At 40.6% G+C, this 22864-nt stretch overlaps 1 protein-coding gene across 10 annotated transcripts in view; it reads left to right on the forward strand.

Moving 5' to 3' along the window:
• FRY (FRY microtubule binding protein) overlaps positions 1 to 22864 on the forward strand; it is a 308821-nt gene that overhangs the window by 88467 nt on the left and 197490 nt on the right. For all 10 annotated transcript variants that reach the window (XM_074986277.1, XM_074986272.1, XM_074986262.1 and 7 more), the window contains exons 4-10: positions 9596 to 9735; positions 12118 to 12208; positions 12608 to 12687; positions 12780 to 12860; positions 14884 to 15052; positions 17399 to 17491; positions 17586 to 17684. In XM_074986277.1, coding sequence (XP_074842378.1) covers positions 9596 to 9735; positions 12118 to 12208; positions 12608 to 12687; positions 12780 to 12860; positions 14884 to 15052; positions 17399 to 17491; positions 17586 to 17684 — 753 coding nt within the window. The remainder of the gene's footprint in view (positions 1 to 9595; positions 9736 to 12117; positions 12209 to 12607; positions 12688 to 12779; positions 12861 to 14883; positions 15053 to 17398; positions 17492 to 17585; positions 17685 to 22864) is intronic.

Raw genomic sequence — 22864 nt, forward strand, 5'->3', positions numbered from 1 at the left:
TCCCATTCCGTAGTATGTCTGCAGGAGACAGTATATGAATAATCACATCAGTATCACGATTAAATCAATCTTCCTGAGCAGCTGCATTACCATAGTTGACCCTCTTGTTTTAATTTTTCCCCGTTCTTTTTTCAGTCTCACACAGTAGTCCCAGTCACTAGCAGAAGGGTATGCAACAGAAAAAAGATGAAGAAATTATGTTTATAGGAATTACAGCTGCTGTTTATAGGACTTCACAGGTCTGAATATAAAGCAATGTGGAAATAACTACTTCAGGAGACAAATTCAAGGGTGATATGTTCACAAGTGAATTTACAGTAAAATAAAAGTAAATGTTATTTTATTTAAAATTTATCTTGGTGCCAAAGTTGCTATCAGATCTCCACAGTGAAGGCAAAGTTGGTAAAATTACCCATCAACAAACTCTCAATACTGCTTAGAACTAAAAGGCTAATAAAAGAAACCTGCACTCTCTAAAAACCAACGTTTGCTCTTAATATTGAATCTTGGTCCTTTTTTTCATGAGGTGTTAGGGTTTTGAGGGTTTTTTTTAAGTCTGGCCTTTGCAGAAAGAAGGTCATTTCTGTATCTCGAAGGCATTTGTAACTGCCTTGGATAAGAGCACAATGCACTGCATCATCTTCTAGTACAGTCTCTGTAATTTGCAATAGGTATTTATTTGGTTTCTCTTCTAGTTTTTAAATATTAGGAGTGACGTCATTGTCCAACTGAAGTCTAGGGGGTTTTGCTAATGACCCCCTAGATTGGTTCATTCCATGTCTTACTTTTCTAGGGCCCATTTTGCTTATAATAATGTTTCCTTTATCTTTATTTTCTGTAAATTTTTGGCCAATTTTCCCAACTCTAAAACGTGTGAAGTGCAAGAAAATTGTAACAAAAGAAAAGCATTGCTATAGAAATATGAGTATCATAAATATCTCTAAGAAGGTAACATGACTAAATTCTGCTTTCAGTTATTCTGCTACAAATGCAAAATAACTCCACTGTCTTTTGACCTATGTGCATTTATACCAGCATGATTGAGAGCAGAATTTATTCTATGGTACTCAAGACAAAACAGTCATTCTAAGTCTGTATTAGTAAAGTCCATATGTATGAAAGCATGGTTCAAGCAAAATGAAAAAATGGAAACTTAAGTTTCAAATTATTAATGATATAATTGGAAATTAAGTTAGTAGTGAACATAATTGCTGTTAAATGTATCACTTTTATGGTAAAAAAAAATTTGAAATATAAAAATGCAGATTAATTCAGCCATAGGGTCATACTGTCACTGTATTTTCTTTCATTTTTAGTTAGGCAGTATAATAAGACTTTTATGAAAATTGTGTAAGTTGTAGCAAACTGTCTTGAGCAAAGTTTCATTAAATTTATTTTTAAATTATGCCAAAATAAATATTAAGGAAGCATTTACATAAAGAACATTTAATGCCCTATGAGCACAAGGTTTAAACAGCTCTGTGCTTGTATAGCCCCGATATTCTTAAGCTATACAGTATGTCGTTCATTTATGATGAAAGAACACAATCTTGCAACAAGGACATATTTGTACATTGGTACACTCCCTTCAGCAACAGTACAGAGCTAGAATTCATCTCAGCAATGGATTTGCTTCCCATAAATGAAGGAATTGAGCAAGCAACATGCTGGCTAGACTCTCCTCCCTTCCTGTTCTCTGAGAACCAGGTCTTTGCGAATTCCACCCTTCCTTCCTGCCATAAAAGAGCTATGACAGAAAGATTAAAACAGCTATATTAAACTTCAATCCATACTAAAGACACCCTCTGTAAATTTTCCAGTGAAAATGTGGCATATGGGTATTTACAATTACTTTTACCTTTTATGGTGAGTGAAATCATTATAGTTGAGATTTGAAGACTACGATTGACACACACTACAGGAATGTGCACTTACGCCTAATTGAGCTCCACAGAGCTGAATTTTATGATCTAAGATATTTCAGTATCCATTGTACATTTTTTAATGTGCAGAAAGCACGAAAAACACAATTTTCCCAAAAAGGTTTTTCTTTCAAAATGAAATATCTTTACACAATGAAATATCCACACATTGATGTTGCCATCATAATTAACTATTAATGAGGAATCTTTGAATAGTGTCCTTATGGGTGCTCCACATCAAATATATGTATTTCCCACATGCTTTCTATTAGAGATTTTTTTTAGCAGCACTGCATGGGTGAACCACCCTTATTTCCTTCTCAATTGCCTTAACCTGAGACTGCGGCTACAGCCACACTACCATGGAAGATCAGCCCGCTCAGGGTTGATCTTCCAGGGTTTGATTTAATTCATGTGCAAAATGATACTCCCAGGGGTCAAAGTTGACCCCTGTACTCCTCATGAGACGAAAGGAATAAAGAAGGCTGAAGGGAGAAACATTCCCATTGACCTTCCTCCATGTAGACAGACATGAAAGTCAACCACAGATAAATAGATTTTTAGCTTTGGAATTGGTGTAGCTGGAATTGTGTATCGGCAGTCAACTTCTATGTCGAGTGTAGACACAGCCTAAATGTTAGTATGTTTGCCTCTCACATGCTTTTGCTATAAGTTGTTTTTTATTGTGTTTTTGTTTGGTTTTGTTTTGAGTTGTCCAAAACAATGAAGTTGTGGAATCCATTGTATAAACATGTCAGCAACATATTTCCCTGGCATTCAAAAATCCTGCTTGATGCTCTTCCAGGACTATAAATGAGAGTAGGACTCTAGGCTGCTCAACAGAATGTTTCAAACCTGGGGATTTCCAGAAGTAGCAATCTTTGCCACTTCCATGAACAGGAAACATTTTCTGTTGTATTGGAAAGGGATCTATGCTGCCATTCTTTGGGTAATGCCTTCCTTCTGCCTGAGATGAAAAGACTCTCTGATGCACTTCCATCCCCGCAACCCCAGTGCCTCTAATATTGAAAGTAATGCACAAAATCAGGGTTATTCTATTCATCCCAATGAGGCCATGACTAGCACAGTGTCCTTGTCTGTTTCACCTGTCCCTCTGTTCAGAAATCAAGTTTCCACTTATCCCTCATCTCTTTTTCCACGATGCCAGTTAATTGCTTCTTTCTAACAGTTGTTCTCCAACTCAAGGTATGGCTCCTCAGTGGGTCAGGTGGCTAGGTCTGCCATTTCTGTGGAGAAACAACAGGAGTTATTAATCAGTAGGGAAGAATCTACCTGAAATATTTGCCTTCAAAAGCGGTAAAGATTTATCCATTGGGTGAACTTCACAACTTGCACTTAAATTTTCCTTGCTCTCACTTATTCTGGATTACCTGGTACAGTTGAAGCAAACAAGATTATTAATTAACTCTGTCAAGATTCATGTTATTGCCATGAGAGTCTTTCCTTCCCCAACTGAAGTGTTATCAGTGTTTGCACTCCTCAAACTTCTCAGATTTGTCACAGGACTTGGGGGAACCTTTTCTTTCAAGGGAAAAATCCCACACAATTTTAGGATCGCAACCTAATATTTAGATGTCTCGCAAGACCTCCCTTTGAACCAATGGATACCTACTCTTTGTCTATGAAGAGAGCCTTTTTGGTAGCCATCACATTGGCCCAAAGAGTCAGAAAATGTTGGGTGTTAACAGGAAACTCTCTTTAAGGACAAGATGCCATATGTCCAAATCCTAAATTCCTACACAAGGTCTTGTTTGAGTTCCTTGACAATCAGACCATTCATTTACTGCTTTTTCCTCAAAAAATCAAGTAATTCCATACCTTGGGCATCAAAAGTGTGTTGGACCTTCTTTCTAGATGGGGGCAATCCCTGATTTGGAGGTCTCCTGTTTTTTTTCCATTGGAGTCAAATCTGAAAGATCCACAGTTTTTTTCCAAAGTTTACACAGTTGGATATTTGAATGTGCTACTTCATGTTGCTATGTGGCCAGAATTCATACTAGCAGCCTGTCAGGGTGTTAATGCACTCTCTTGGCTGTCACTTGATAATAAACAGGATGTCTTCATGTCACCCTCCTATTTGTGTGTCCGTTGACAGCTAACTAGCCCGATTCTGGAGCTGCAGATCTTATCACAAAAGGGGCAGGTGCTGGTTGCGGTTGGAGTGGCACTGGGCAGTTTTTGCTGCTCTTTTCTCCGTCTCCACCTCTCCTTGTCTTTGCTGTAATGGGACCTCTCAAATTCCACAATTCCCTCATGGATTACCACTCTCCTAGACAAGGTTCTCTCAAGTGTCAACACTGATGCCACCACACCTTTTCATTTGTGCCTTCAGCATGTCCTTAAATTGCTTCCTCTGGCCCCCAACCATCCTTTCTTCAATTTAGAAAACAGAATCTGTTTTGAGAGGTGCTCTTTAGACATACGGACCATATGACCAGTCCAACGATGTTGGTGAATGATAATGGCTTCAATGCTGGTATGTTCGACTCTTCCAGGATGCTAGAGTTTGTGCACCTATTCTCCCAAGAGATATTTAATATTCTCCTGAGGCAGCGTTGATGATATTGTTCAAGTGCTTTCAAATGATATTTCTTTGTTGTCCAGATTTCACATGCATACAGTAGTGTTGGAAAACTACTGTGCGGTATACAAGGAGCTTAGTCTTGGCGCAGGTGCCCTGGTTCTCGAAGACTCTTGTTCTCAGGCAGATGAAAGAAGAGCTTGCACGGCTCAGATAATGCTGGGTTTCTGTGTCAACGCCAACTTGAGCAGAAAGATGACTTCCAAAATATGGAAAATGCTCCACATTTTCCAGCAGTTCTCCATTGACTTCAGTAGAGGGTGTATGAGATTGTCCTGCCAGTCTGGGCTGGTTGAACACTTTGGTCTTTTTGATGCTCAGTGTGAGGCCAAGATTCTTGTACACTTTGACAAAGGCATGATTTAAACATAAGAACATAAGAATGGCCATACTGGGTCAGACCAAAGGTCCATCAAGCCCAGCATCCCATCTGCCGACGGTGGCCAATGCCAGGTGCCCCAGAGAAGGAGAACAGAAGACAATGATCAAGTGATTTATCTCCTGCCATCCATCTCCTGCCCTTGTTATGAAGGCTAGGGCACCATACTTTATCCCTGGCTAATAGCCATTTATGGACCTAACCTGCAAAAATTTATCAAGCTCTTTTTTAAACCCTAATAGAGTCCTGGCCTTCACAGCCTCCTCCGGCAAGGAGTTCCACAGGTTGACTGTGCGCTGTGTGAAGAAAAATTTCCTTTTATTAGTTTTGAACCTACTACCCATCAATTTCATTTGGTGTCCCCTAGTTCTTGTATTATGGGAAAAGGTAAATAATTTTTCTATATTCACTTTCTCCACACCATTCATGATTTTATATACCTCTATCATATCGCCCCTCAATCGCCTTTTTTCCAAACTGAAAAGTCCCAGTCTCTCTAGCCTCTCCCCATATGGGACCCTTTCCAAGCCCCTAATCATCTTAGTCACCCTTTTCTGAACCTTTTCTAATGCCAATATATCTTTGAAGGGCTCCAGGAGAAAGAGCAGCAACCATGTTGTCATCTGTGTACTAGAGCTCTATGATCAATGCTGTGGAGGTATTACTTGTAACCTTCAGTCTGTTGAGGTTGAAAAGCGTCCCATTCATTCTGTAGGCAGTTTTCATGCTGTCGGGAAGCTTGCCATCAATGAGGTGAAGGGTCATGGTGATGAAAATGTATAATGGCGCTGGGGCAATGACGCAGCCTTGTGTGACTCCTCTTTTGACCTCAAAGTGCTCACTTTGGGATCAGTTTTTGCTGAACATAGTGGCAGTCACATTGCAGTAAAAAGCCTCGGGATGCTAATGAATAGTTGGGGACACCTGATTTTTGAGAGGATGGTCCACAGGATGCTACAATTGACTGAGTTGAACGCTTTGGTGAAGTCTGTGAAACACATGTGTAAGGCTTGGTTTTGTTTGTTACATTTTTATTTGCAGCTGCTGGGTGGTGAAGATCATATTCACGGTCCCTCAGAATGGTTGGAAGCCACACTGGGATTCTGGGAGAATTTCTTCAGCGAGTGGCAGGAGTAGCTTTGCAAGGAACTGATCTAAGATTTTCTCTGCCATTGTCAGAAAGGAGATGCCATGATAGTTTCCACAGTCCAAGTTGTTGGCCTTCTCGAAGAGACTGAAGATCAATGTGTCTCTGAAATCTCACCACATCTGTTCCCTATCCCAGATCTTTAGAATCAGGAGGTGGAGTTGTTTGTGGAGCTCTTGCCTACCTTCTTTGAAGACTTTGGCAGGGATTTTGTCTAGTCCAGTTGCCTTGTTGCTCTTCATGGCTTTGATGGCAGCTTGGACATCATTCAAGGTAGGAAGACCGACGAGAGATTTGGTCAAGGGATTCTGAGACCACAGTGGAGGGGCAGTTCAAGAGCTCATTATAGTGCTCCCTCCAGCAAGAGGCGATGGTTTCATTGTCTTTCAAGACAGTGCACTCTACAAGGTCTCGGTCAACATCTATAGCATTACATAAAGCTATTCCAATATATGATATTTGCAGAGCCACTACATCATCTTTACTGCATACTTTCCCCAAGCATTATGCCTTGATCCATGCCTCTAGATCAGGGCAGGCAAAGTGCGACCCACAAGCCACATCTGACACATCAGTCATTTTGAACTGGCCCTCGAGCTCCCACTGAGGAATCTAGGCTTTGCCCTGTTTCACATTGCTCATGGAAGCAGAAGCATGATCCATCCCCTTGGGCTTCTGTGCATAGGGGCAGCCAGATGGCTCCATGCACTGCCTCTGCCCAAAGCACTTGCTCCTGGAGCTCTCATTGGCTGGTGACTACAACCATTGGGAACTTCAGGTGTTCTGGCTCCCTCCCAACTGAGTCCTGAGCCCGGGCTTTTATAGCCCTGGCCCCGCCTCCTGACTTCCAGTGAGGTGACTGATAGGGGCCAGGCTCCATACAAGATTGCTGCTGGAAGAGTTCCTCCCCTTCTGTGTAGTGGGGTGGCCACTCTGCCCCTCTACACTGTGTAAAATTATATAGTGAAAATATGTACTCCATTTTTTAAACTAGCTTTTCACTAAAAATAGAAAAACAAAAAGCACAAAAGAGCGAGACATCAGCAGTACTACTAATTTACCTTAGGATCTCGTTTTTGTAACTCTCAGCTTCCTATGCTCCTGGAATGACCTTATCTTCCAGATCCTTATTAAAAGCCACTTCTTCCACAAAGCTTTCTTATGATGACATGCTCATTAATGACGTATGTGCCCTTTTTCATGTTTTCATTCTTGCTGTGTATTGACATTTAAACTCTCTGAGGCAGGGACTTTGTATAGGTTTTTTAAAGTGTCACATACATTTATAGAGCTATATTAATTAATAGTAAACATTAATGGCAACTATACTATAAAATACCATTATAAACAACAGGGTAGAAAACAGGTTTTTCTCTGGAGTGCACAGAAAACATAATTTAGCTGTGCTTGCTTTAATTAAGTAGTTTCTGTGCTATATATATTTTCCAGTCTAGGTACTTTACCATTGTAAAGCATCACGTCTTGTTTCCGTATTTTTGATATGACAATTGGTTGCCATTGAAAGTGGCACAGGTAGGCATTCATTGACATTCTATTTAATTCAGTGCAAAGTTGAATATGTTGATTCAAGTTCATATTTTTAAAATGAGAACAAAATTTCCATCTTCCCATTAATAAAATTGAATCAAACTATATCACGGGTGCTCTGGTAATGGGATCTCTGCATTTGTTTTATACTCTGGTCCGACAAGTGTTGTTTTAATTGTTTATGAGTACCGTAAGTTGGTGTGGCACTCTTCAAAAATAACTTTTTTCCAAGCCTTAGAAAGTAAGATAAAGTTATCTAAGCTGTAGTTTGATAACACCCTGAATTTACAGTGATTAGATTTTAAAGACTGTGAATGGCTGGCTAAATACAAAAGCAGCTTCCCCTCTCTTGGAGTTCACACCTCCAGATCTACTGATGACAATACAACTCAGCCTGCCTGACTGAGCTAACCTCATTATCCCCAGCCTTGCTCTGGTCTATTTATACCTGGCCTTGCAGATTTCCAGGACCAGCATCTGAAGAAGTGAGTTAACTCACGAAAGCTCATGCTCTAAACTTTTCTGTTAGGCTATAAGGTGCCATAGGACCCTTCGTTGCTGCTACAGATCCAGACTAACACGGCTACCCCTCTGATAGATTTTTAAGCTGACATTATTTATATCCTTTATGTGCTTATCTGAATGGTTATGCGTCATGGCTTTAATGTAATTTAACACATGCTACTGTAATAGTTTATCAGTGAAGACTCCTCACACTACGTCAAACTTCAGTGTCCACATACCAACTTCTACTTATTGGTTTCATGCTTTAGATAATAAAATGTGTTAATAAAATGTGTTAAAATCTGGACTGAAATGTGTATGGACTGTAATATGAGCTATTTTTATGCAAACAGTTGGTGTAATTTTCTTGTTTAACGTGATTCAGTTCCAGCCCATGATACCTGAACAGTAATAATACTTAGCATTTTTCATCCTTAAAACTTTTCACAAACTTCAAGTCACATAAGAGCCCTGTGAAGTAGATATGTTCTGCATTGAAGAAAAATCTGCAATCCTATAATGAAATAAATCAGAATTTAGGTTAAATGGTATTTCTGAACTGTGTTGTTAGGTGTTAGATGTTAGAATAGGGAATTTAGCCTTCTTTGGTTTATTTCTGACTTAATCACTGACACTCAGTGGGCTTGATCTTGCAAGGCTTGATCTCTCAGGACTTGATCTGGCAAAGCAGTTAACCAGATGGTTAACTCAGACATGTGGGGACCCTAAGAGTGTTCATGGATTACTTGCTTAGTTTGAGGTAAGCACATACTTCTTTCTTCCAGGGTCAGAGTGCTCATCACTTTGCAAGATCTCCGACATATCATAATGTCTAGGTTCAGTAATTCATCCATCTGTAAAAGTGGCATATTTCTTTCCCTTGGAAGATACTCAGTCAGCATGGCAAATGTAGATTGATGGAAGGAGTGTTACACTGACCTAACAACATATGCATCTGCATTGCTAGGTCCCTTCTGCTCACCTAACTCACCTGTTACATTGATTTAATTACTCTACCTCCACAAGAAGGATATAACTTAATTTGATGTTGATGGGTTGACAGAGTGGCAGTGTAGATGCAGCACTGTGTAAGTCAACTGAATTGGGCTCCATGAGGTGTCTACAATGCTCCACTCTGCTCCGGTGATCATTTTCAATTCTGCTTCACAACAGCCAGGTATACAAGATGCAGCCCCTCCCCTCTCAAAGATACTTCTCAAGATGACGCAAAACGTAATTAATGTTTTTAATGCACTTTGATATTAGCTGAAAGGCACTTGAAAAGTGAAAGCCATTATTACAGTTCTGTTTGTGTGGGTGAATGGATAAAGGACATTATGGCACTTCCAGTGATTAAAAAAATTTAAAAAAAAAGTAGATGGAGATAAAAAGAAGAAAGACCAAGTTTAAGCTTCAAGTATGAACTTACAGTACTGTTTGAAGGAGAAGGTAAAGCATGAATGCTCTCTGAATTATTATGTTTTCCCTCTTAGGTAATAAGCTCAATGAGCTCCCTTTCAGAGTATTGTCTACCCTCTATTCTGCGCACTCTCTTTGATTGGTATAAAAGGCAAAATGGCATAGAAGATGAATCGCACGAATACAAACCAAGAACAAGCACTAAATCCAAGAGGTACTATCTTGAATAAGCATAATTTATATTCCAAGATACAATGTGTAACATTTAAGCCTTCAGGTTATGATATTCTCTTTATTTACATGACTTTTCAGGCACTGACATTTTGAAAAACAGGAATTTCAGGACAATTCTGATAGCAGGTGATATTTCTGAAATGTAGGCAAGCAAATTTTATATCAATTTGAATGATCACTTTTTGGTTGAATAAGCAAAACAAGTATATAAATATTTAAAGAGGGCTGTCGATGCTTGAATTCTAAATAATACCTCCCTGTAAAATAACACACAATCCTCATGCTATCTTTTTATGCTTCACGTAAAGGCTACGTCTACACTAGGGGAAAACTTCGAAATGGCCATGCTAATGGCCAAATCAAAGAACACTAATGAGATACTGAAATGAATATTCAGCACCTCATTAGCATGCTGCCGGCTGCGGCACTTCAAAAGTGCCACATTTCGCTCGTGTGTGGCTCTTCTTCACGAGGGTCCTCAGCTGATAGGAAAAAGGAGATTTCGATGTTTGCAGAGTCCTTTCAAAAAGGACCCCCCATGTAGATGAGCCACATGTGAGCAAAACGCAGCACTTTTGAAGTGCCGTGGCTGGCAGCTTGCTAAAGAGGTGCTCAATATTCATTTCAGTGCCTTATTAGTATTCTCCAATTTGGCCATTAGCATGGCCATTTCGAAGTTTTCCCCTAGTGTAGACGTAGCCAAAGTTTGTAGAAGTTGACTTCCCCAAGACCACCTGAAGAAGGAGTGTGGTATTCTTGTAATTAAAATTATGCTTTTGGGAGATCCCATATCAACCAAAGTACTGGCTCTCACCACCATTTTGAATTTTGTGAGTGCCATTTAAACACGGCTTTTAATCTATTGTGTCCATTTGCTTTGCTCTTGTGAGGTGGTGCTGTCCTGACAATAATTTCTAGGCACATCAGAGAGCAGGTTTGTTATAGATGTAGTATGCTGCTTGTTCACAAGAACTGCGTCTACATGACAGCGTGCTTTCGAAAGGTGATTATGTGGAAGACATCTTCTGGAAGATTGTCTTTAGAAAGAGCACATTCACACACAAAAAGCAGATCAGCCTTTCGATCCGCTCTTTCAAAAGACTGGCCCATTCTTTCGAAAGAGAGCATCCACATGGCCCCAGAAACCCTGTTGAAAGAATGGACCAGGAAGCACTGAAGATGGGGTCACATGGCTGCCAAGCCCTTCCAGGGCCACTGCCAGACGTTTTCTTAAACGGCCCTTCCCCAACACCCTCTTACTGGTGGGAGGAGCTGGTGATGGGGGAGTGGGACGACACCAGGTGGCTGCAGAACTTTCGTATGAGGAATCAGACCTTCCTGGAGCTTTGCCAGTGGCTTGTCCCTGCCCTCAGACACCAGGATGCAGCCCGCCCTCCCCCTCAAAAAGAGAGTCACCATAGCCATCTGGAAGCTAGCCACCCCAGACAGCTATTGCTCTGTCAGGCAACCGTTCATGGTGGGCAGGTCCACCTTCAGAGCTGTCGTGGTGGTAAGGCATGCCTGGGCCACACACCCATCAGGGAGATGGGGGAGGGGTCTCTCAGGAATGGGGAACTGTCAGGGACTGGGGGCCAGATGGGACATGGGGGACTGGGGCTGGGAGGGGAAATGGGGGTCTGGGGGCTGAAGGAGGGCTTAGGGGGTGGGGGGTCAGGCACACCCTGTCACACCCTCACAACTGCACACTCCCCCCATCCCATCCAGGTTGACCGGGCCATTAATGCCATGCTCCTGCAGAGGCTTTTCCTCATGGGGACCTAGATGTGGCCGTCACCAGCTTCACAGTGCTCATGTTTCCTAACTGCTCTGGTGCCCTGGATGGGATCCATATTCCAGTCTGTGCCCATGAACACAGTGTGGGCAGCTATATTAACAGAAAGGGTTAACAGCTCCCTTGGGGTGGAGCTGGTGCTCCAATGCCCACCTCAAGTTGCATGAAATTCGAATTATGCCTGGTTCTCCAGGAATGTAATTCTCATGCAATTCAAGGGTTTACTTCACAAAATCCACTCTAGATTTCAGTTCATCATTAGAGTATAAAAATAAAAAATGGAGTACCTAGGTGTTGAGGAGAATAGAGCCAAAATGGGAGCTGCAGAGAGAGGAGGAGAAGTGAGGACATGTCAACTTCTGAAAAGAGATGCAGGTGACAGGTCTGTGCTTGTGCTCTTTATCCTCAATTCTAAGAGACTGTCATTGTACTGCCTTTAATTTTTAAATTTCAAATTACAGTTTGTAAAACTAAAACCAAATTTTATGAGTGTTTGTGTATTTATGCAGACCTATTATATAAAATAAGAGACGTCTCATTAGTGTTTTATTTCTTGTTTTAATTTTGCAGTGATGAACAGCAGCGAGACTATCTAATGGAAAGAAGAGATCTAGCCATTGATTTTATTTTTTCTTTAGTATTAATAGAAGTTTTGAAACAGGTATGGGATCCTTAAAATAAATATGTTTAAGGAGTAAATGATTGCAAAGTTGTACAGTATTTGATCTTTCAGACTAATTTTCAAATTATTATTAATTTCTCTTCATAACTTAAACAGTCTAGCACAAATATGGTTTCTAACCCAGCTGTTTATTTTGTTCTCGCTTCCCACATATAAGAAGCTTTTAATAGAACTTAATATTAATATGGACTTCATTTTGCCATGTTTCTCAGAGATGAAATATTTCTTGTTAGTGCTAAGCCATCTTTATATTTTTAGCCCAATTTTCAGCAACTGTAATATTTATTCAGGGAGGATATACAAAAATATATTGGAACTGAAGTATGAAGCATAAACTTTAATACTCACATTCCTGTTGTGTTTTATTTATACTTTCAGATTCCTCTTCATCCTGTTATAGACAGTTTGGTACATGATGTTATTAACTTGGCTTTCAAGCACTTTAAATATAAAGAAGGGTAAGGCTTTTTCCCACACAAAACACAAAAATAATTGCTTGCTGAATTATTGGCAGTATGTTTTATCAACCATCTGATGTATTTCTGACTAGGTATCTTGGTCCTAACACTGGGAATATGCACATTGTTGCAGATCTGTATGCAGAAGTAATAGGTGTGCTAGCACAAGCTAAGTAAGTATAATTAAATACATTACCTTTTGGAAATCTGAAATATTTTAATTTTATCATTTGGGAAACATGGATATTTTTCTATTCTTATTTTATAGTTTAACGAAACTGTAAGAATACATTATGTCACCTGAATACTCTGTTTTCCAAAACTTACCATGGCATGGGAGTCTATGAAATCACAGAAGGCACAGACTGGGCTTATGCATCCAGTCAACTAAATCTAGCTAAATTCATTTAGATGACAACAGTTTCAGGGGTTCGCCCCCCCCAGAAACTGAATTTGACTATCTTTCTATTATGTGCCTTCTTTCCCTGGCACATAATAGAAAGAAAGCTAAAAATGACCTTTGCCCAGTCGTGGAAACATGTTTCTAAATGTTCACAATTATTGCAGTTTAGGACTAAATTTAAGTGGTACATTTGTTCTAGATGGTCTGACAACAAGGCTATTTTTGGAGATTATACTGATATCACAACAATAATTTTGGGACCTGCTGCGATTTTGTCGGAAATGGACAAAGTTATTTTTAGACTAAATTGAACTTGAATGAAGTAAAATATTAGTTAGTTAAACACATTTAAAGTTGTGGTTTTTCCACTTTTTCCGTTCCCTTTTTCAACATATTGTTTCCTTATAGTGCTGCTACTTTTATTTATATTTCCTTTCTGACCATTTTTTTTACCTTGTTCTTTGTTAATATATGTAGTTATTTACGCTGTTAGAGTCATGGGGCTGTTTGTGCAAGTAGGCCCCACACTTGTTAGTGTTTCCAGGGCTGGATTTTAAGTCATAACAAGAACAACAGAATGAAATGGCAACTCAAAGGCTACGTCTACATGAGAAGGATTTTGTACACGCAAAATGTGCTTTGTTGTCAGTTTGCTGACAAAACCCGGCACATCCACTGGCAGCCTTATACCTCTCCCCAGTCCCCGTTCAGGTACAATGCCTCTGTCTACGGTGTTCTTTCAAGAAAACAGCCGTGTAGACACTCCAGAGCCCTTTTGTTGACAGACAGAACTTCTGGTTCCCCCCGTGGCCCTGTTCACAGAGCTTCCAGTCAGCCATTCTGTTGAGAGAGGGCCAGGCAATCTGGCTGCTCTCTGTCGACAGAGCGGATTATCTGCTTTTATGTGTAGGTGCAATTTGTTGACAGAAGTTTTGTGGGGAAATCCCTTTTGACAGTTACTTCTGTCGACAGATGCTTCTTGTGTAGACATAGCTGCAAAGGTGGGGTGAGGGAGATTAAAGAAAGTAAGCTCATATGGTTGCTGAACAGACAGTAATTGAGGTGTGTAGAAGGTTACATGGTTTTGTTTAAAAAAGAACATTTAGGACTTTTGTGTACCCGTCTCCTTGAGGAAGTCAGTTTCTTTCCCCTGTGTCTTCCATTCTTTCCCTTATCTAGGGTTGCCAGTTTTTTAGTTGAACACACCCAAACACCCTTGTCGCACTTCAGCACCTTTTCAAAGGCTCCACCCCCTATTTACTCTTGCCCGCCCCCCCCCCCGTCTTCTCTCACTTGCTGTCTCCCACCCTGACTCACTTTCATTGGTTGGAGTGCAGAAGCGGGTGTGGTCTCTGGGGTGGGGAGTGGGATGAGGCATTCAAAGTGTGGGAGGGTGCTCTGTGCTAAGCCTGAAGCATGGGCTGGAGGTACAGGACAGGATTCAGGCTCTATGTTGGAGTCTGGGTCCTGGCGGGCTCTCTACTATGTAGAAATACCCAAAGGGAGTTGTTCTAAGCCATCTTTGGTTGTAAAGATGTGGAAACTATTGGGAAAATGATGGGGATGAGAGAGAGAGAGAAATCCCATAGAACAGTCCATACTCACATATACCCTAAATACAAAAAATATACCCGGTAAGATATATTAAAATTCAAATAATGATTAAATATCCAATAAAAGAGAGACAGAAATATATCTCCTTTATTATTTCTCTTCTAGACAGACACCTTACAGTATATATAGTATCTTACCCCCAGTCTGTTGTTTTGTAACTAACCAGTGTGATTTCATAGATTTCCTGCTGTAAAGAAGAAATTCATGGCAGAATTAAAAGAGCTGCGGCATAAAGAGCAAAGCCCATACGTGGTTCAAAGCATTATCAGTCTAATAATGGGGATGAAGTTCTTTCGCATTAAGATGTATCCTGTGGAGGACTTTGAAGCCTCTCTTCAGTTTATGCAGGTAACATTCTTTGATTTAGACCACACTTTGGCTGGCTTAAACAGTTCAATTTGCCAAATTATCTCATGATGTAAAAAGTGGGGAAAACCCTTCATATTAGAACATGAGTAAAAACTAATCATTTTTGGTCCTTTGCACACAGATGACACAATTCCTGAAAGATTAGCTTTCATTTGGTATCTGTGTTCTTTTTCTCTGTGGGCATTTTTTGTGGCAGGTGGACCCATTGGCGATCACCATTATTACTTATTAAAAATCCTATAAAATGCTATTTTTTTAAACTGGATTGTGTATTGAGACCAGCTGATGAAGATTTCTCATGGATAGTATTACCTCATGGTAATGTGAGGTGTCCTAAACTAAGGATTTGAAGTTATGAATGCAAATATATTTTTTCTATAAAACATAAATAACAACGGCATAAGTCTTATTTTGGCAAAATGTTTTATATCAGATTTAGCAACATAGAAGCACTCTCGTTTTCTTCCTGTCTTTGGAGTGACACACACAGCCATTTTGGCAGTTTCCATGTGTGTAGCCACATTCATGAAAGCTGACCTATTTTCATGTTATACAAAAGTGTCACATGGCACAATTTTCTGTGTGTATAAAATGAACATTGGTAGAATGAATAAATGGTTGTGTTTTCTGATAATGATGTGCTGTTGGGGTCTATTTTTAAAGACAATGGCAAAGTTCCCATTTAGCAGAAGCAGGATTCAAGTTAAATCTATCTAGACTTTTATTGTGATTGTCACCATACTTTTATGTTATGTCAAGCTCACCATGACGCACAGAATATAAATGTATTATAGGTGTTGAGTATATACTAAAATCAGCTATACTTGATGTGTTTTTAATACAGATTGCACTATAAATATTACAGTTTAATAACTATAAGATATGGGCTATATTGTAAATTGGTTTAGATGCCCATGCAAGGGAGGGAAAGATAGTGAGAACCCTTCTTGTACACTGCAGGCTGTCTGCTAACAAAGGCTAGGAGACATATTGTCCCTAGTACCCTTTTCTGTGGCTTTAGAAGAAAGTGGTCTGATGATTGCAGAATTCTCAGGATGGTAGGAATTTGTAAAGGAGCTTCACCAACTCATTGGATGTGCTGATGCGCTAGCTATTGTCGGACACAGAAAGAAACCCCTTATAAGGCCTATTATTTTATGTGGATGAGAGACCTGTCCACTTGATGAAAAGGAGTAAATACAGCTAGGTCCCTTGAAAGATAAATTGCTATTCATTTAGGGGCTAATAAGGAAGAATGATATTACAGAGCAGATCTAAAATGGAATTATTGGAAGTCTATGAAGAACCACATTTAATAAATGTACTGAAATACCAACAAATCCAGTGGACAAGGCATGTACTTAGGATGGCTGAAGACAGACCAGCTAAGCCTTTCTTGGAAGAACATCCACATGGTGTCTAGCCATCAGAGAAGGTGGAGGGACAGTATTGATCAAGATCGGAGAGATTTTATTGTGCATTTTCATCAGTGGAGGGTGTAGGGTGAAATGCCCTTGACAGAAAGGGACAGCAAATTGTGAGAGTGGCCAAAGACCTGTAAGTTCTGCTGAACTAGAAAAGAGTGGGAGTATCTGTCTGGACCTTGGGCCAAGATAGGCAGGAGTAACTGGAGCTAGGTGCTTGTTTACTCCTTTTCCAGAACAGTTGAGGAGAGGGGGATGCAATGCAGTTTGGCCACACCTTAGACTTCTGCCCTTCTACTTGTTGACCAGCCCAGCTATGAGGATGGGGGTAGTAATTTATTTCAGGTGTAGTTCCATAATAAATTACCGCTCTCCACAATGAACCATGCTATCCTGAGCCACAGTTCCTGCCCTCAAAATTATTGTAGGCTGTGCCCTTGCAATACAACCTAACCTAAATGATTTAGGGCAGGAATATCCCTTGGCCTCTGCACCCACTTGGTAGACTAGAGAGGCATACGGTGATTCCAATTCCCTTTTGTGGGCTATGTGCCACATGGATCTCAATGCAGGGCTGTAACTGCTGCTCTCCCATAGACAGCTAGGCAGGCCTGGACATTGTGGGAACCTTGAATTTGGCTCCCCGTGAACCAGTTTGCATGTGCTAAAGCAAATGGATTGTCATGGACAGAGACACAATTCCTTCCTGATATGTTCTGGGGCTATGCACTGATTCATGTTCAGTGAATATTATGAAAGTAGAACCTAAACATTCATTGGCATATAAATTGTTCTTTGCAGTATGAGAAACAAGAGCTATCACATGTGCTTTTAGTAAATTTTGAATGTGTTTAGTCCACCTGTTGTACAATTTTTTTTCTTCTCTTTAATTGTCATCTAGGAATGTGCACATTATTTCCTTGAGGTGAAGGACAAAGATATCAAGCATGCATTAGCAGGACTGTTTGTTGAAATTCTTGTCCCTGTAGCTGCTGTAAGTTTTATTCATTTATTTGCATGACTTTTTTGAGTTAGATTTGAAATTCAGTTTGTGAAAAACATACTGTTAACATGAAATCTGATTTCAGGCTGTCAAAAATGAAGTGAATGTCCCCTGTTTGAGGAACTTTGTTGAAAGCCTGTATGATACAACACTAGAGCTTTCTTCTCGAAAGAAGCACTCACTGGTAAGGAAACCTGAGAAGCTGCGGCTTCTTTGTCAGAAGTCTCTCTCGGCAAGATTCTCAAAGGGCTCACAGAATTTGTTGCAAACCCATTTATCTGCACCTTGCTTAATGCACAGTTAATTACCATTTCAAAAGTACAGGTTATATCCACATCTGTTTCAGTCTGAATCCTCCAGGTATTTTCAGATCCTGCAATTATGATTGTAAAATGGCCAATATGTTTTGTTTCTGACTATTACCAGAGGAAAAGCTTAACAGAATGTACTGCCTGTCGAGTGAGAACTAATGGAACAAGTGGGAACAACTCTTTCAAAGCTATTAAGTAATGTTTTGCAGGAACAAACCAATATATAATAGCCTTTTAAAATAGCAAGGCTTTTTTCACAGCATGTTAGCTAAGAAACTCCATATTTTATATTTTCTTGAGAAACTAACAGTGGTGTCGTGTGTATCCCTGGGAGCAATAGCTGAACTGAATCAAGTGGAGCATTGAGTCAGGTTGACACTGGCTGCCTTAAGCATTCTATCTTTCCATCTGAGTCAGTGCACCTCAGCACTGCAGCCACTGTTAATCCATTGTGAAGTCATTGGCCTTTTAAGTAAATAAAGTTATTTTCATGGGACCTTCCTCATTTTATGTAAAAGTCTAAAGGGCCTCCCTATCCTCCACTTTCTCACTGAGTGCTGGGGTGTGATGCTAGCTGGTTTCAATAATGATTTCATACAGTCACACTTATTATTGCTGCTGTCATAACTCCAGAAAGTTCCAAAAGAGAGTCAAAATACTACTCTTCAGGTGAAATTCTGCCTTCATTGAAGTCAGTGGGAGTTTTGGGCTTCAGTGGAGCCGGGAATTCTCCCATTAAGCCCATGTGTATCTATCCTTATTGTGGATGCAGACACACTGAAATCACGTTGGTGAAACATCAGCAAACTAAGGACCCAGTAAGTTCTTTAATCTTTACAGCATGTAGAAATTTTCCCATGCAAATAACCCCACTGCATGATTCAGGAAATACACCAACTATGTAATATAGCATGGAAAGAAGGGAGGGCACCTATGAAATGGACAAGATCTGTGCTAGTGACAATACCCAAGGAAGGAAGTACACTGGAGTGCAAGAACTACAGAATGATTGCCCTAACGAGTCATCTAGGTAAGGTGCTGATGATGATACTGACTGAGAGATTAAGTTCGCAGATAGAACATATAGCAGACGAGCAAGCAGGGTTCAGAAAAGATAGAAGTACCATACAGCAGATATTGGCACTAAGACTGATAGCGGAGGAAGCTCAACAAAAGAACAAAAACATATGCACTTCGTCGAATTTCAAAAGGCATTTGACAGTATAGATCAGAAAGTGACTTGAGTGGTATTGGAGTCATACAGAGTGGATAGCAGACTAATACAGTTGTTGAAAGATATCAATGATAATGCAGAGGCAGTGGTGAGAACATGCGGAGAGTTGGGAAGTTGGTTTAAAACAAGTAGAGGTACGAGACAAGGAGATCCAATATGGCCAAGTATCTTCATCGCACATCTGGAGAGAGAGATGGACAAGATCAAGGAAGAGGTAGAAGGGATATCTGTGCACAGGAAAAGAATTAACTTGAGGTTCGTGGATGATATAGTTATCATTGAGGAAGATGAGGAGAAGCTAGAGAAAACAGTGCAGGTGTTAAGCAAAGAAGGGAAGCGGTACGGACTGATTATGAACATTGATAAAGCAAAAACAATGGTATTTGGACATAAAGAAATGGGAAGGAAGATCAGCGTGGATGGTATTGAACTAGAAAATGTAGAGAAGTTCACATATCTGGAGAGCAACATAACATATGATCTAGACTGTAAGAAGAAAATAGCGACTAGAATGGCGAAAGCAAGAGCGAGTTTGAAGGCAATGGATAAAATCTGGAAAAGCAAAGCAATTAGCTTAAGAACGAAGCTGGACATCTTGAAAATGTGTGTTTTCAGTAGCGTGTTGTACGGATGTGAAACATGGGTGATAACAAAAGATTAGAAAAGAAGAATATTGGCGTTTGAAAGGAGTTGCTATGGAAAGAGTCTAAGAATAGGATGGATGCAGAAGGTCACCAATGAGAAATTATATAGGAAGATACAGCCGAAAGAGAACCTGCTGCAGAAGGTTATAAAATGGAAGCTACAACTATTTGGACATATTTGCAGAATGAACGACGAACGAAAAATTAAGACCCTAGTATTCGGCATAATGGAGGGTTCAAATAGGAGAGGCAGATGCCACAGAGAGTGGATAGATGAGGTAGTAGATTGGTGCGGAGCTAGCCTACAGAAACTAAGCCACTCTGCACTGGATAGGGAAAGATGGAAGGAAATAGTGAGAGAGGCATCAGACATCAATGGGCGCTGAGCCCACAGTTGATGATGATGAGATAACGGGGCTGCTCACCCGAGTAAATGCCACTCAATTTGACTGATACAAAGTTTGGGCTCTTCTGTGTGATGGCTCACTTACAGATACCACGGAATGAAAAGTAACAAAGTAGAAGACCACTGAGATGATCTAATAGAAAAGCAAACATTGTAAAGGTTATGGTGAGAAGCTAGCAGTGATAGCAGTGGCAGATATTTCCAGAGGAAGGACTGTCAGCCTTTTTTCAGCAAGAATACATGCTACTTTAAATTTCAGGGTGTGAGCTTTTGCTATGAGAATTATATTTGGGGGATTATTAGACTCGTGCAGTGAATATGCATGTAAGCTGCCTTGTCCTATAAGGCTTTTCATCTGCTACGTTCATGATGTCTAGCAGTAGGGTGAGGATGCCTTTTGAGACGGAGTTTTAATTTCCTCTGGCTACTAACTTTCTATGTGTTTTGATGTGTCAGTGAACTTGGAGTAAAACTGGCTACAGTCAAGGTGCATCCTGGGTTCAGAGAAGCAGAATTTGGCTTTTACAGTGAGGTTTATACTGAGGGACGGGCCTTAGGCTGAACTTTTAGGGTTTATTTTAAGAGTCAGTTGTGTTTATGGTAAAGAAAGCTACCTCTTCTTTGGTCTTTGTTTTGGAGAGGCCTGACCTGGCAGCATTTACATAAGAACTGTCGCGGGGAGGAGGTGGGAACATCAGGGTCACTATTAAAATCAATTTATTTATTTCTAACTTTTCGTCTAATATTTTTGCAGTGCAAATATCAAACAGTCAGAACGAATTGGGAAAAATAGCGCAGCAAACATTGCTTGATTTCCTATCCTTTGTCTTGCCTGTTTTTATAAGCAGGTACCCTACAAGACTAAACCTCCAGAAGGCTTATGTTTTGGTTATAATTTAAACCATGTGGTCCTTGGATCTAACAGCTCTTCAAATAAAATGACCAGGGATTTTGAGGGTTTAGGTCTTCTGTGAACAACGAACACTGGACTGTAGTGATTCTGAAGCTGAATATGACAGGCACTGTGATTCCCAGGCTACTGCAGGCCAAACCTCTCTAGTCTGGAACTCTCTCATCTGGCAAACTCCATAATCAGGCGTGATTTTAGTTAGCCAGGCTATTACTTATCATGGGTGTGACCATGTTTCCCGTAGTCCCATAAAGTTTGTTTACAGCCACCAGTCCTGGCTCTCAGTGTTCTGTGCTGTTCTTTAGCTGTAATTTACTCTTAAATGTCTGCTAAGAGCCCATTAAGCAGTGGAAGTATTGGTGATGGGCTGAAAAATATTGACCTCCAATCATCCAGCAAATTGTCTCATCCAGCACTGGTCAGGTCCTGGGTGTGTCAGACAAGAGAGGTTCAACCTGTACATTTCATAGGCTGTGTCTACACTATGAGATAAAATCAAATTTATTAATATTGATTTTGTAACTCTGGAATATATAAATTCAATTTTGACTATCCTCACCTCCCCATGTGCACCTCACAAAGTCAACTTATTGCTGCCACACTCAATTGGAAAATATCGACTGTTGCAGTAGTGCATTATGGGAACCTATCCCACAGTTACCTTATCCCCATAGCATTCTGGGTATGCTTGCTGGTCTTTGACATCATCTTCCCAAGCAGCATTGTCCTCATTCCCCTCCCGTGTTAAGCAAACATCCATTTTTCCAGGTGGAAGGAAGGAAAGTTAGGGCATCAATAAAGATGGTGAAGTTAACAGAAATCTCTTTTTTTCCTGTAACTGAATTATTAAGGATTTCATAAAAATCAGCAAGTCTGTGTCTTCTCAACTGGCCATCCACTGACTATCCCCCACCTCCCATGATTGCATCCAGTCCCGGAAAATAACACAGGGACAATGAAAAGCTTGAAGAAAGTGTTGATAGTAACATTTTTTTTAAAAGAGAGCTGCTCAGGGGAGGGTATTTTGCTTCCCAGTTCCTTATATAGCTTCTGTGCACAGCTTGTGTTCTGAGCTGGCCATCCACTGACTATCCCTGCTCCCTGGATTGCATCTGATCCATGGAAATAACACAAGGACAATCTGTATTCCCAAATGGCCTTCCACCCACTTTTCCCTGTGTCAAGGGATCCAAGGTTAGAAGAAAGAGGATAGAAAAGGCTAGGAAAAAAGATTTTTGTCTTCCCTCTTCACTACACAGACATTGCCAACACAGGAGATGGCAGTGAAATCTCAGACATTGAATTTATAATGGAAACAGGAATCTCAACTAGCCCTCCACCCACTGTTCCTTGTTTTTTTGAGGGGCCAAAGCATGAAGAAAGAGGATAGGAAAGGTTAAGAAAAAGACTTTATAACTGAAATATTAAAGATTTTGCAAAAAGCAGCAGGTTCCTGCAATGGACAGCAACCCCCTCAAAAATATTTTTGGCAGCAAGGGTGCTGTGGTCTGTGGCTGCAGAGCAGGTCGAAATGTTCCACCGCCCCTGAAAATCTTAGCTGCCAAGGGAGACTTCTCCTCCCGCAGTGGCTTCAAGCCCCAAATATCTGAGCCACTGGAGGAGATTTCCCCTTGGCAGCAGCGAGCCCATGAATATCTTAGCCACTGGGTGAGACTTCCCTCAGGTGGCAGCAAGCCTGGGTCCTTGCTGGGGTGTGGGGCGTGGGGCATGTAGGGGAGCTCAGTGGGGGGCCAGTTCAAGTAGTCTCCTTGAATGTCTTAGCCACTGGGGGGAGACTGACCCAGAAAGGCCCCAAAAAAGTTTTGGTGGGGAGCCAGTTGAGGTGGCCCCCCTGAATA

This window comes from Carettochelys insculpta, chromosome 1 (genome assembly GCF_033958435.1).
Source record: "Carettochelys insculpta isolate YL-2023 chromosome 1, ASM3395843v1, whole genome shotgun sequence".
NCBI classification, from domain to species: Eukaryota; Metazoa; Chordata; order Testudines; family Carettochelyidae; genus Carettochelys; species Carettochelys insculpta.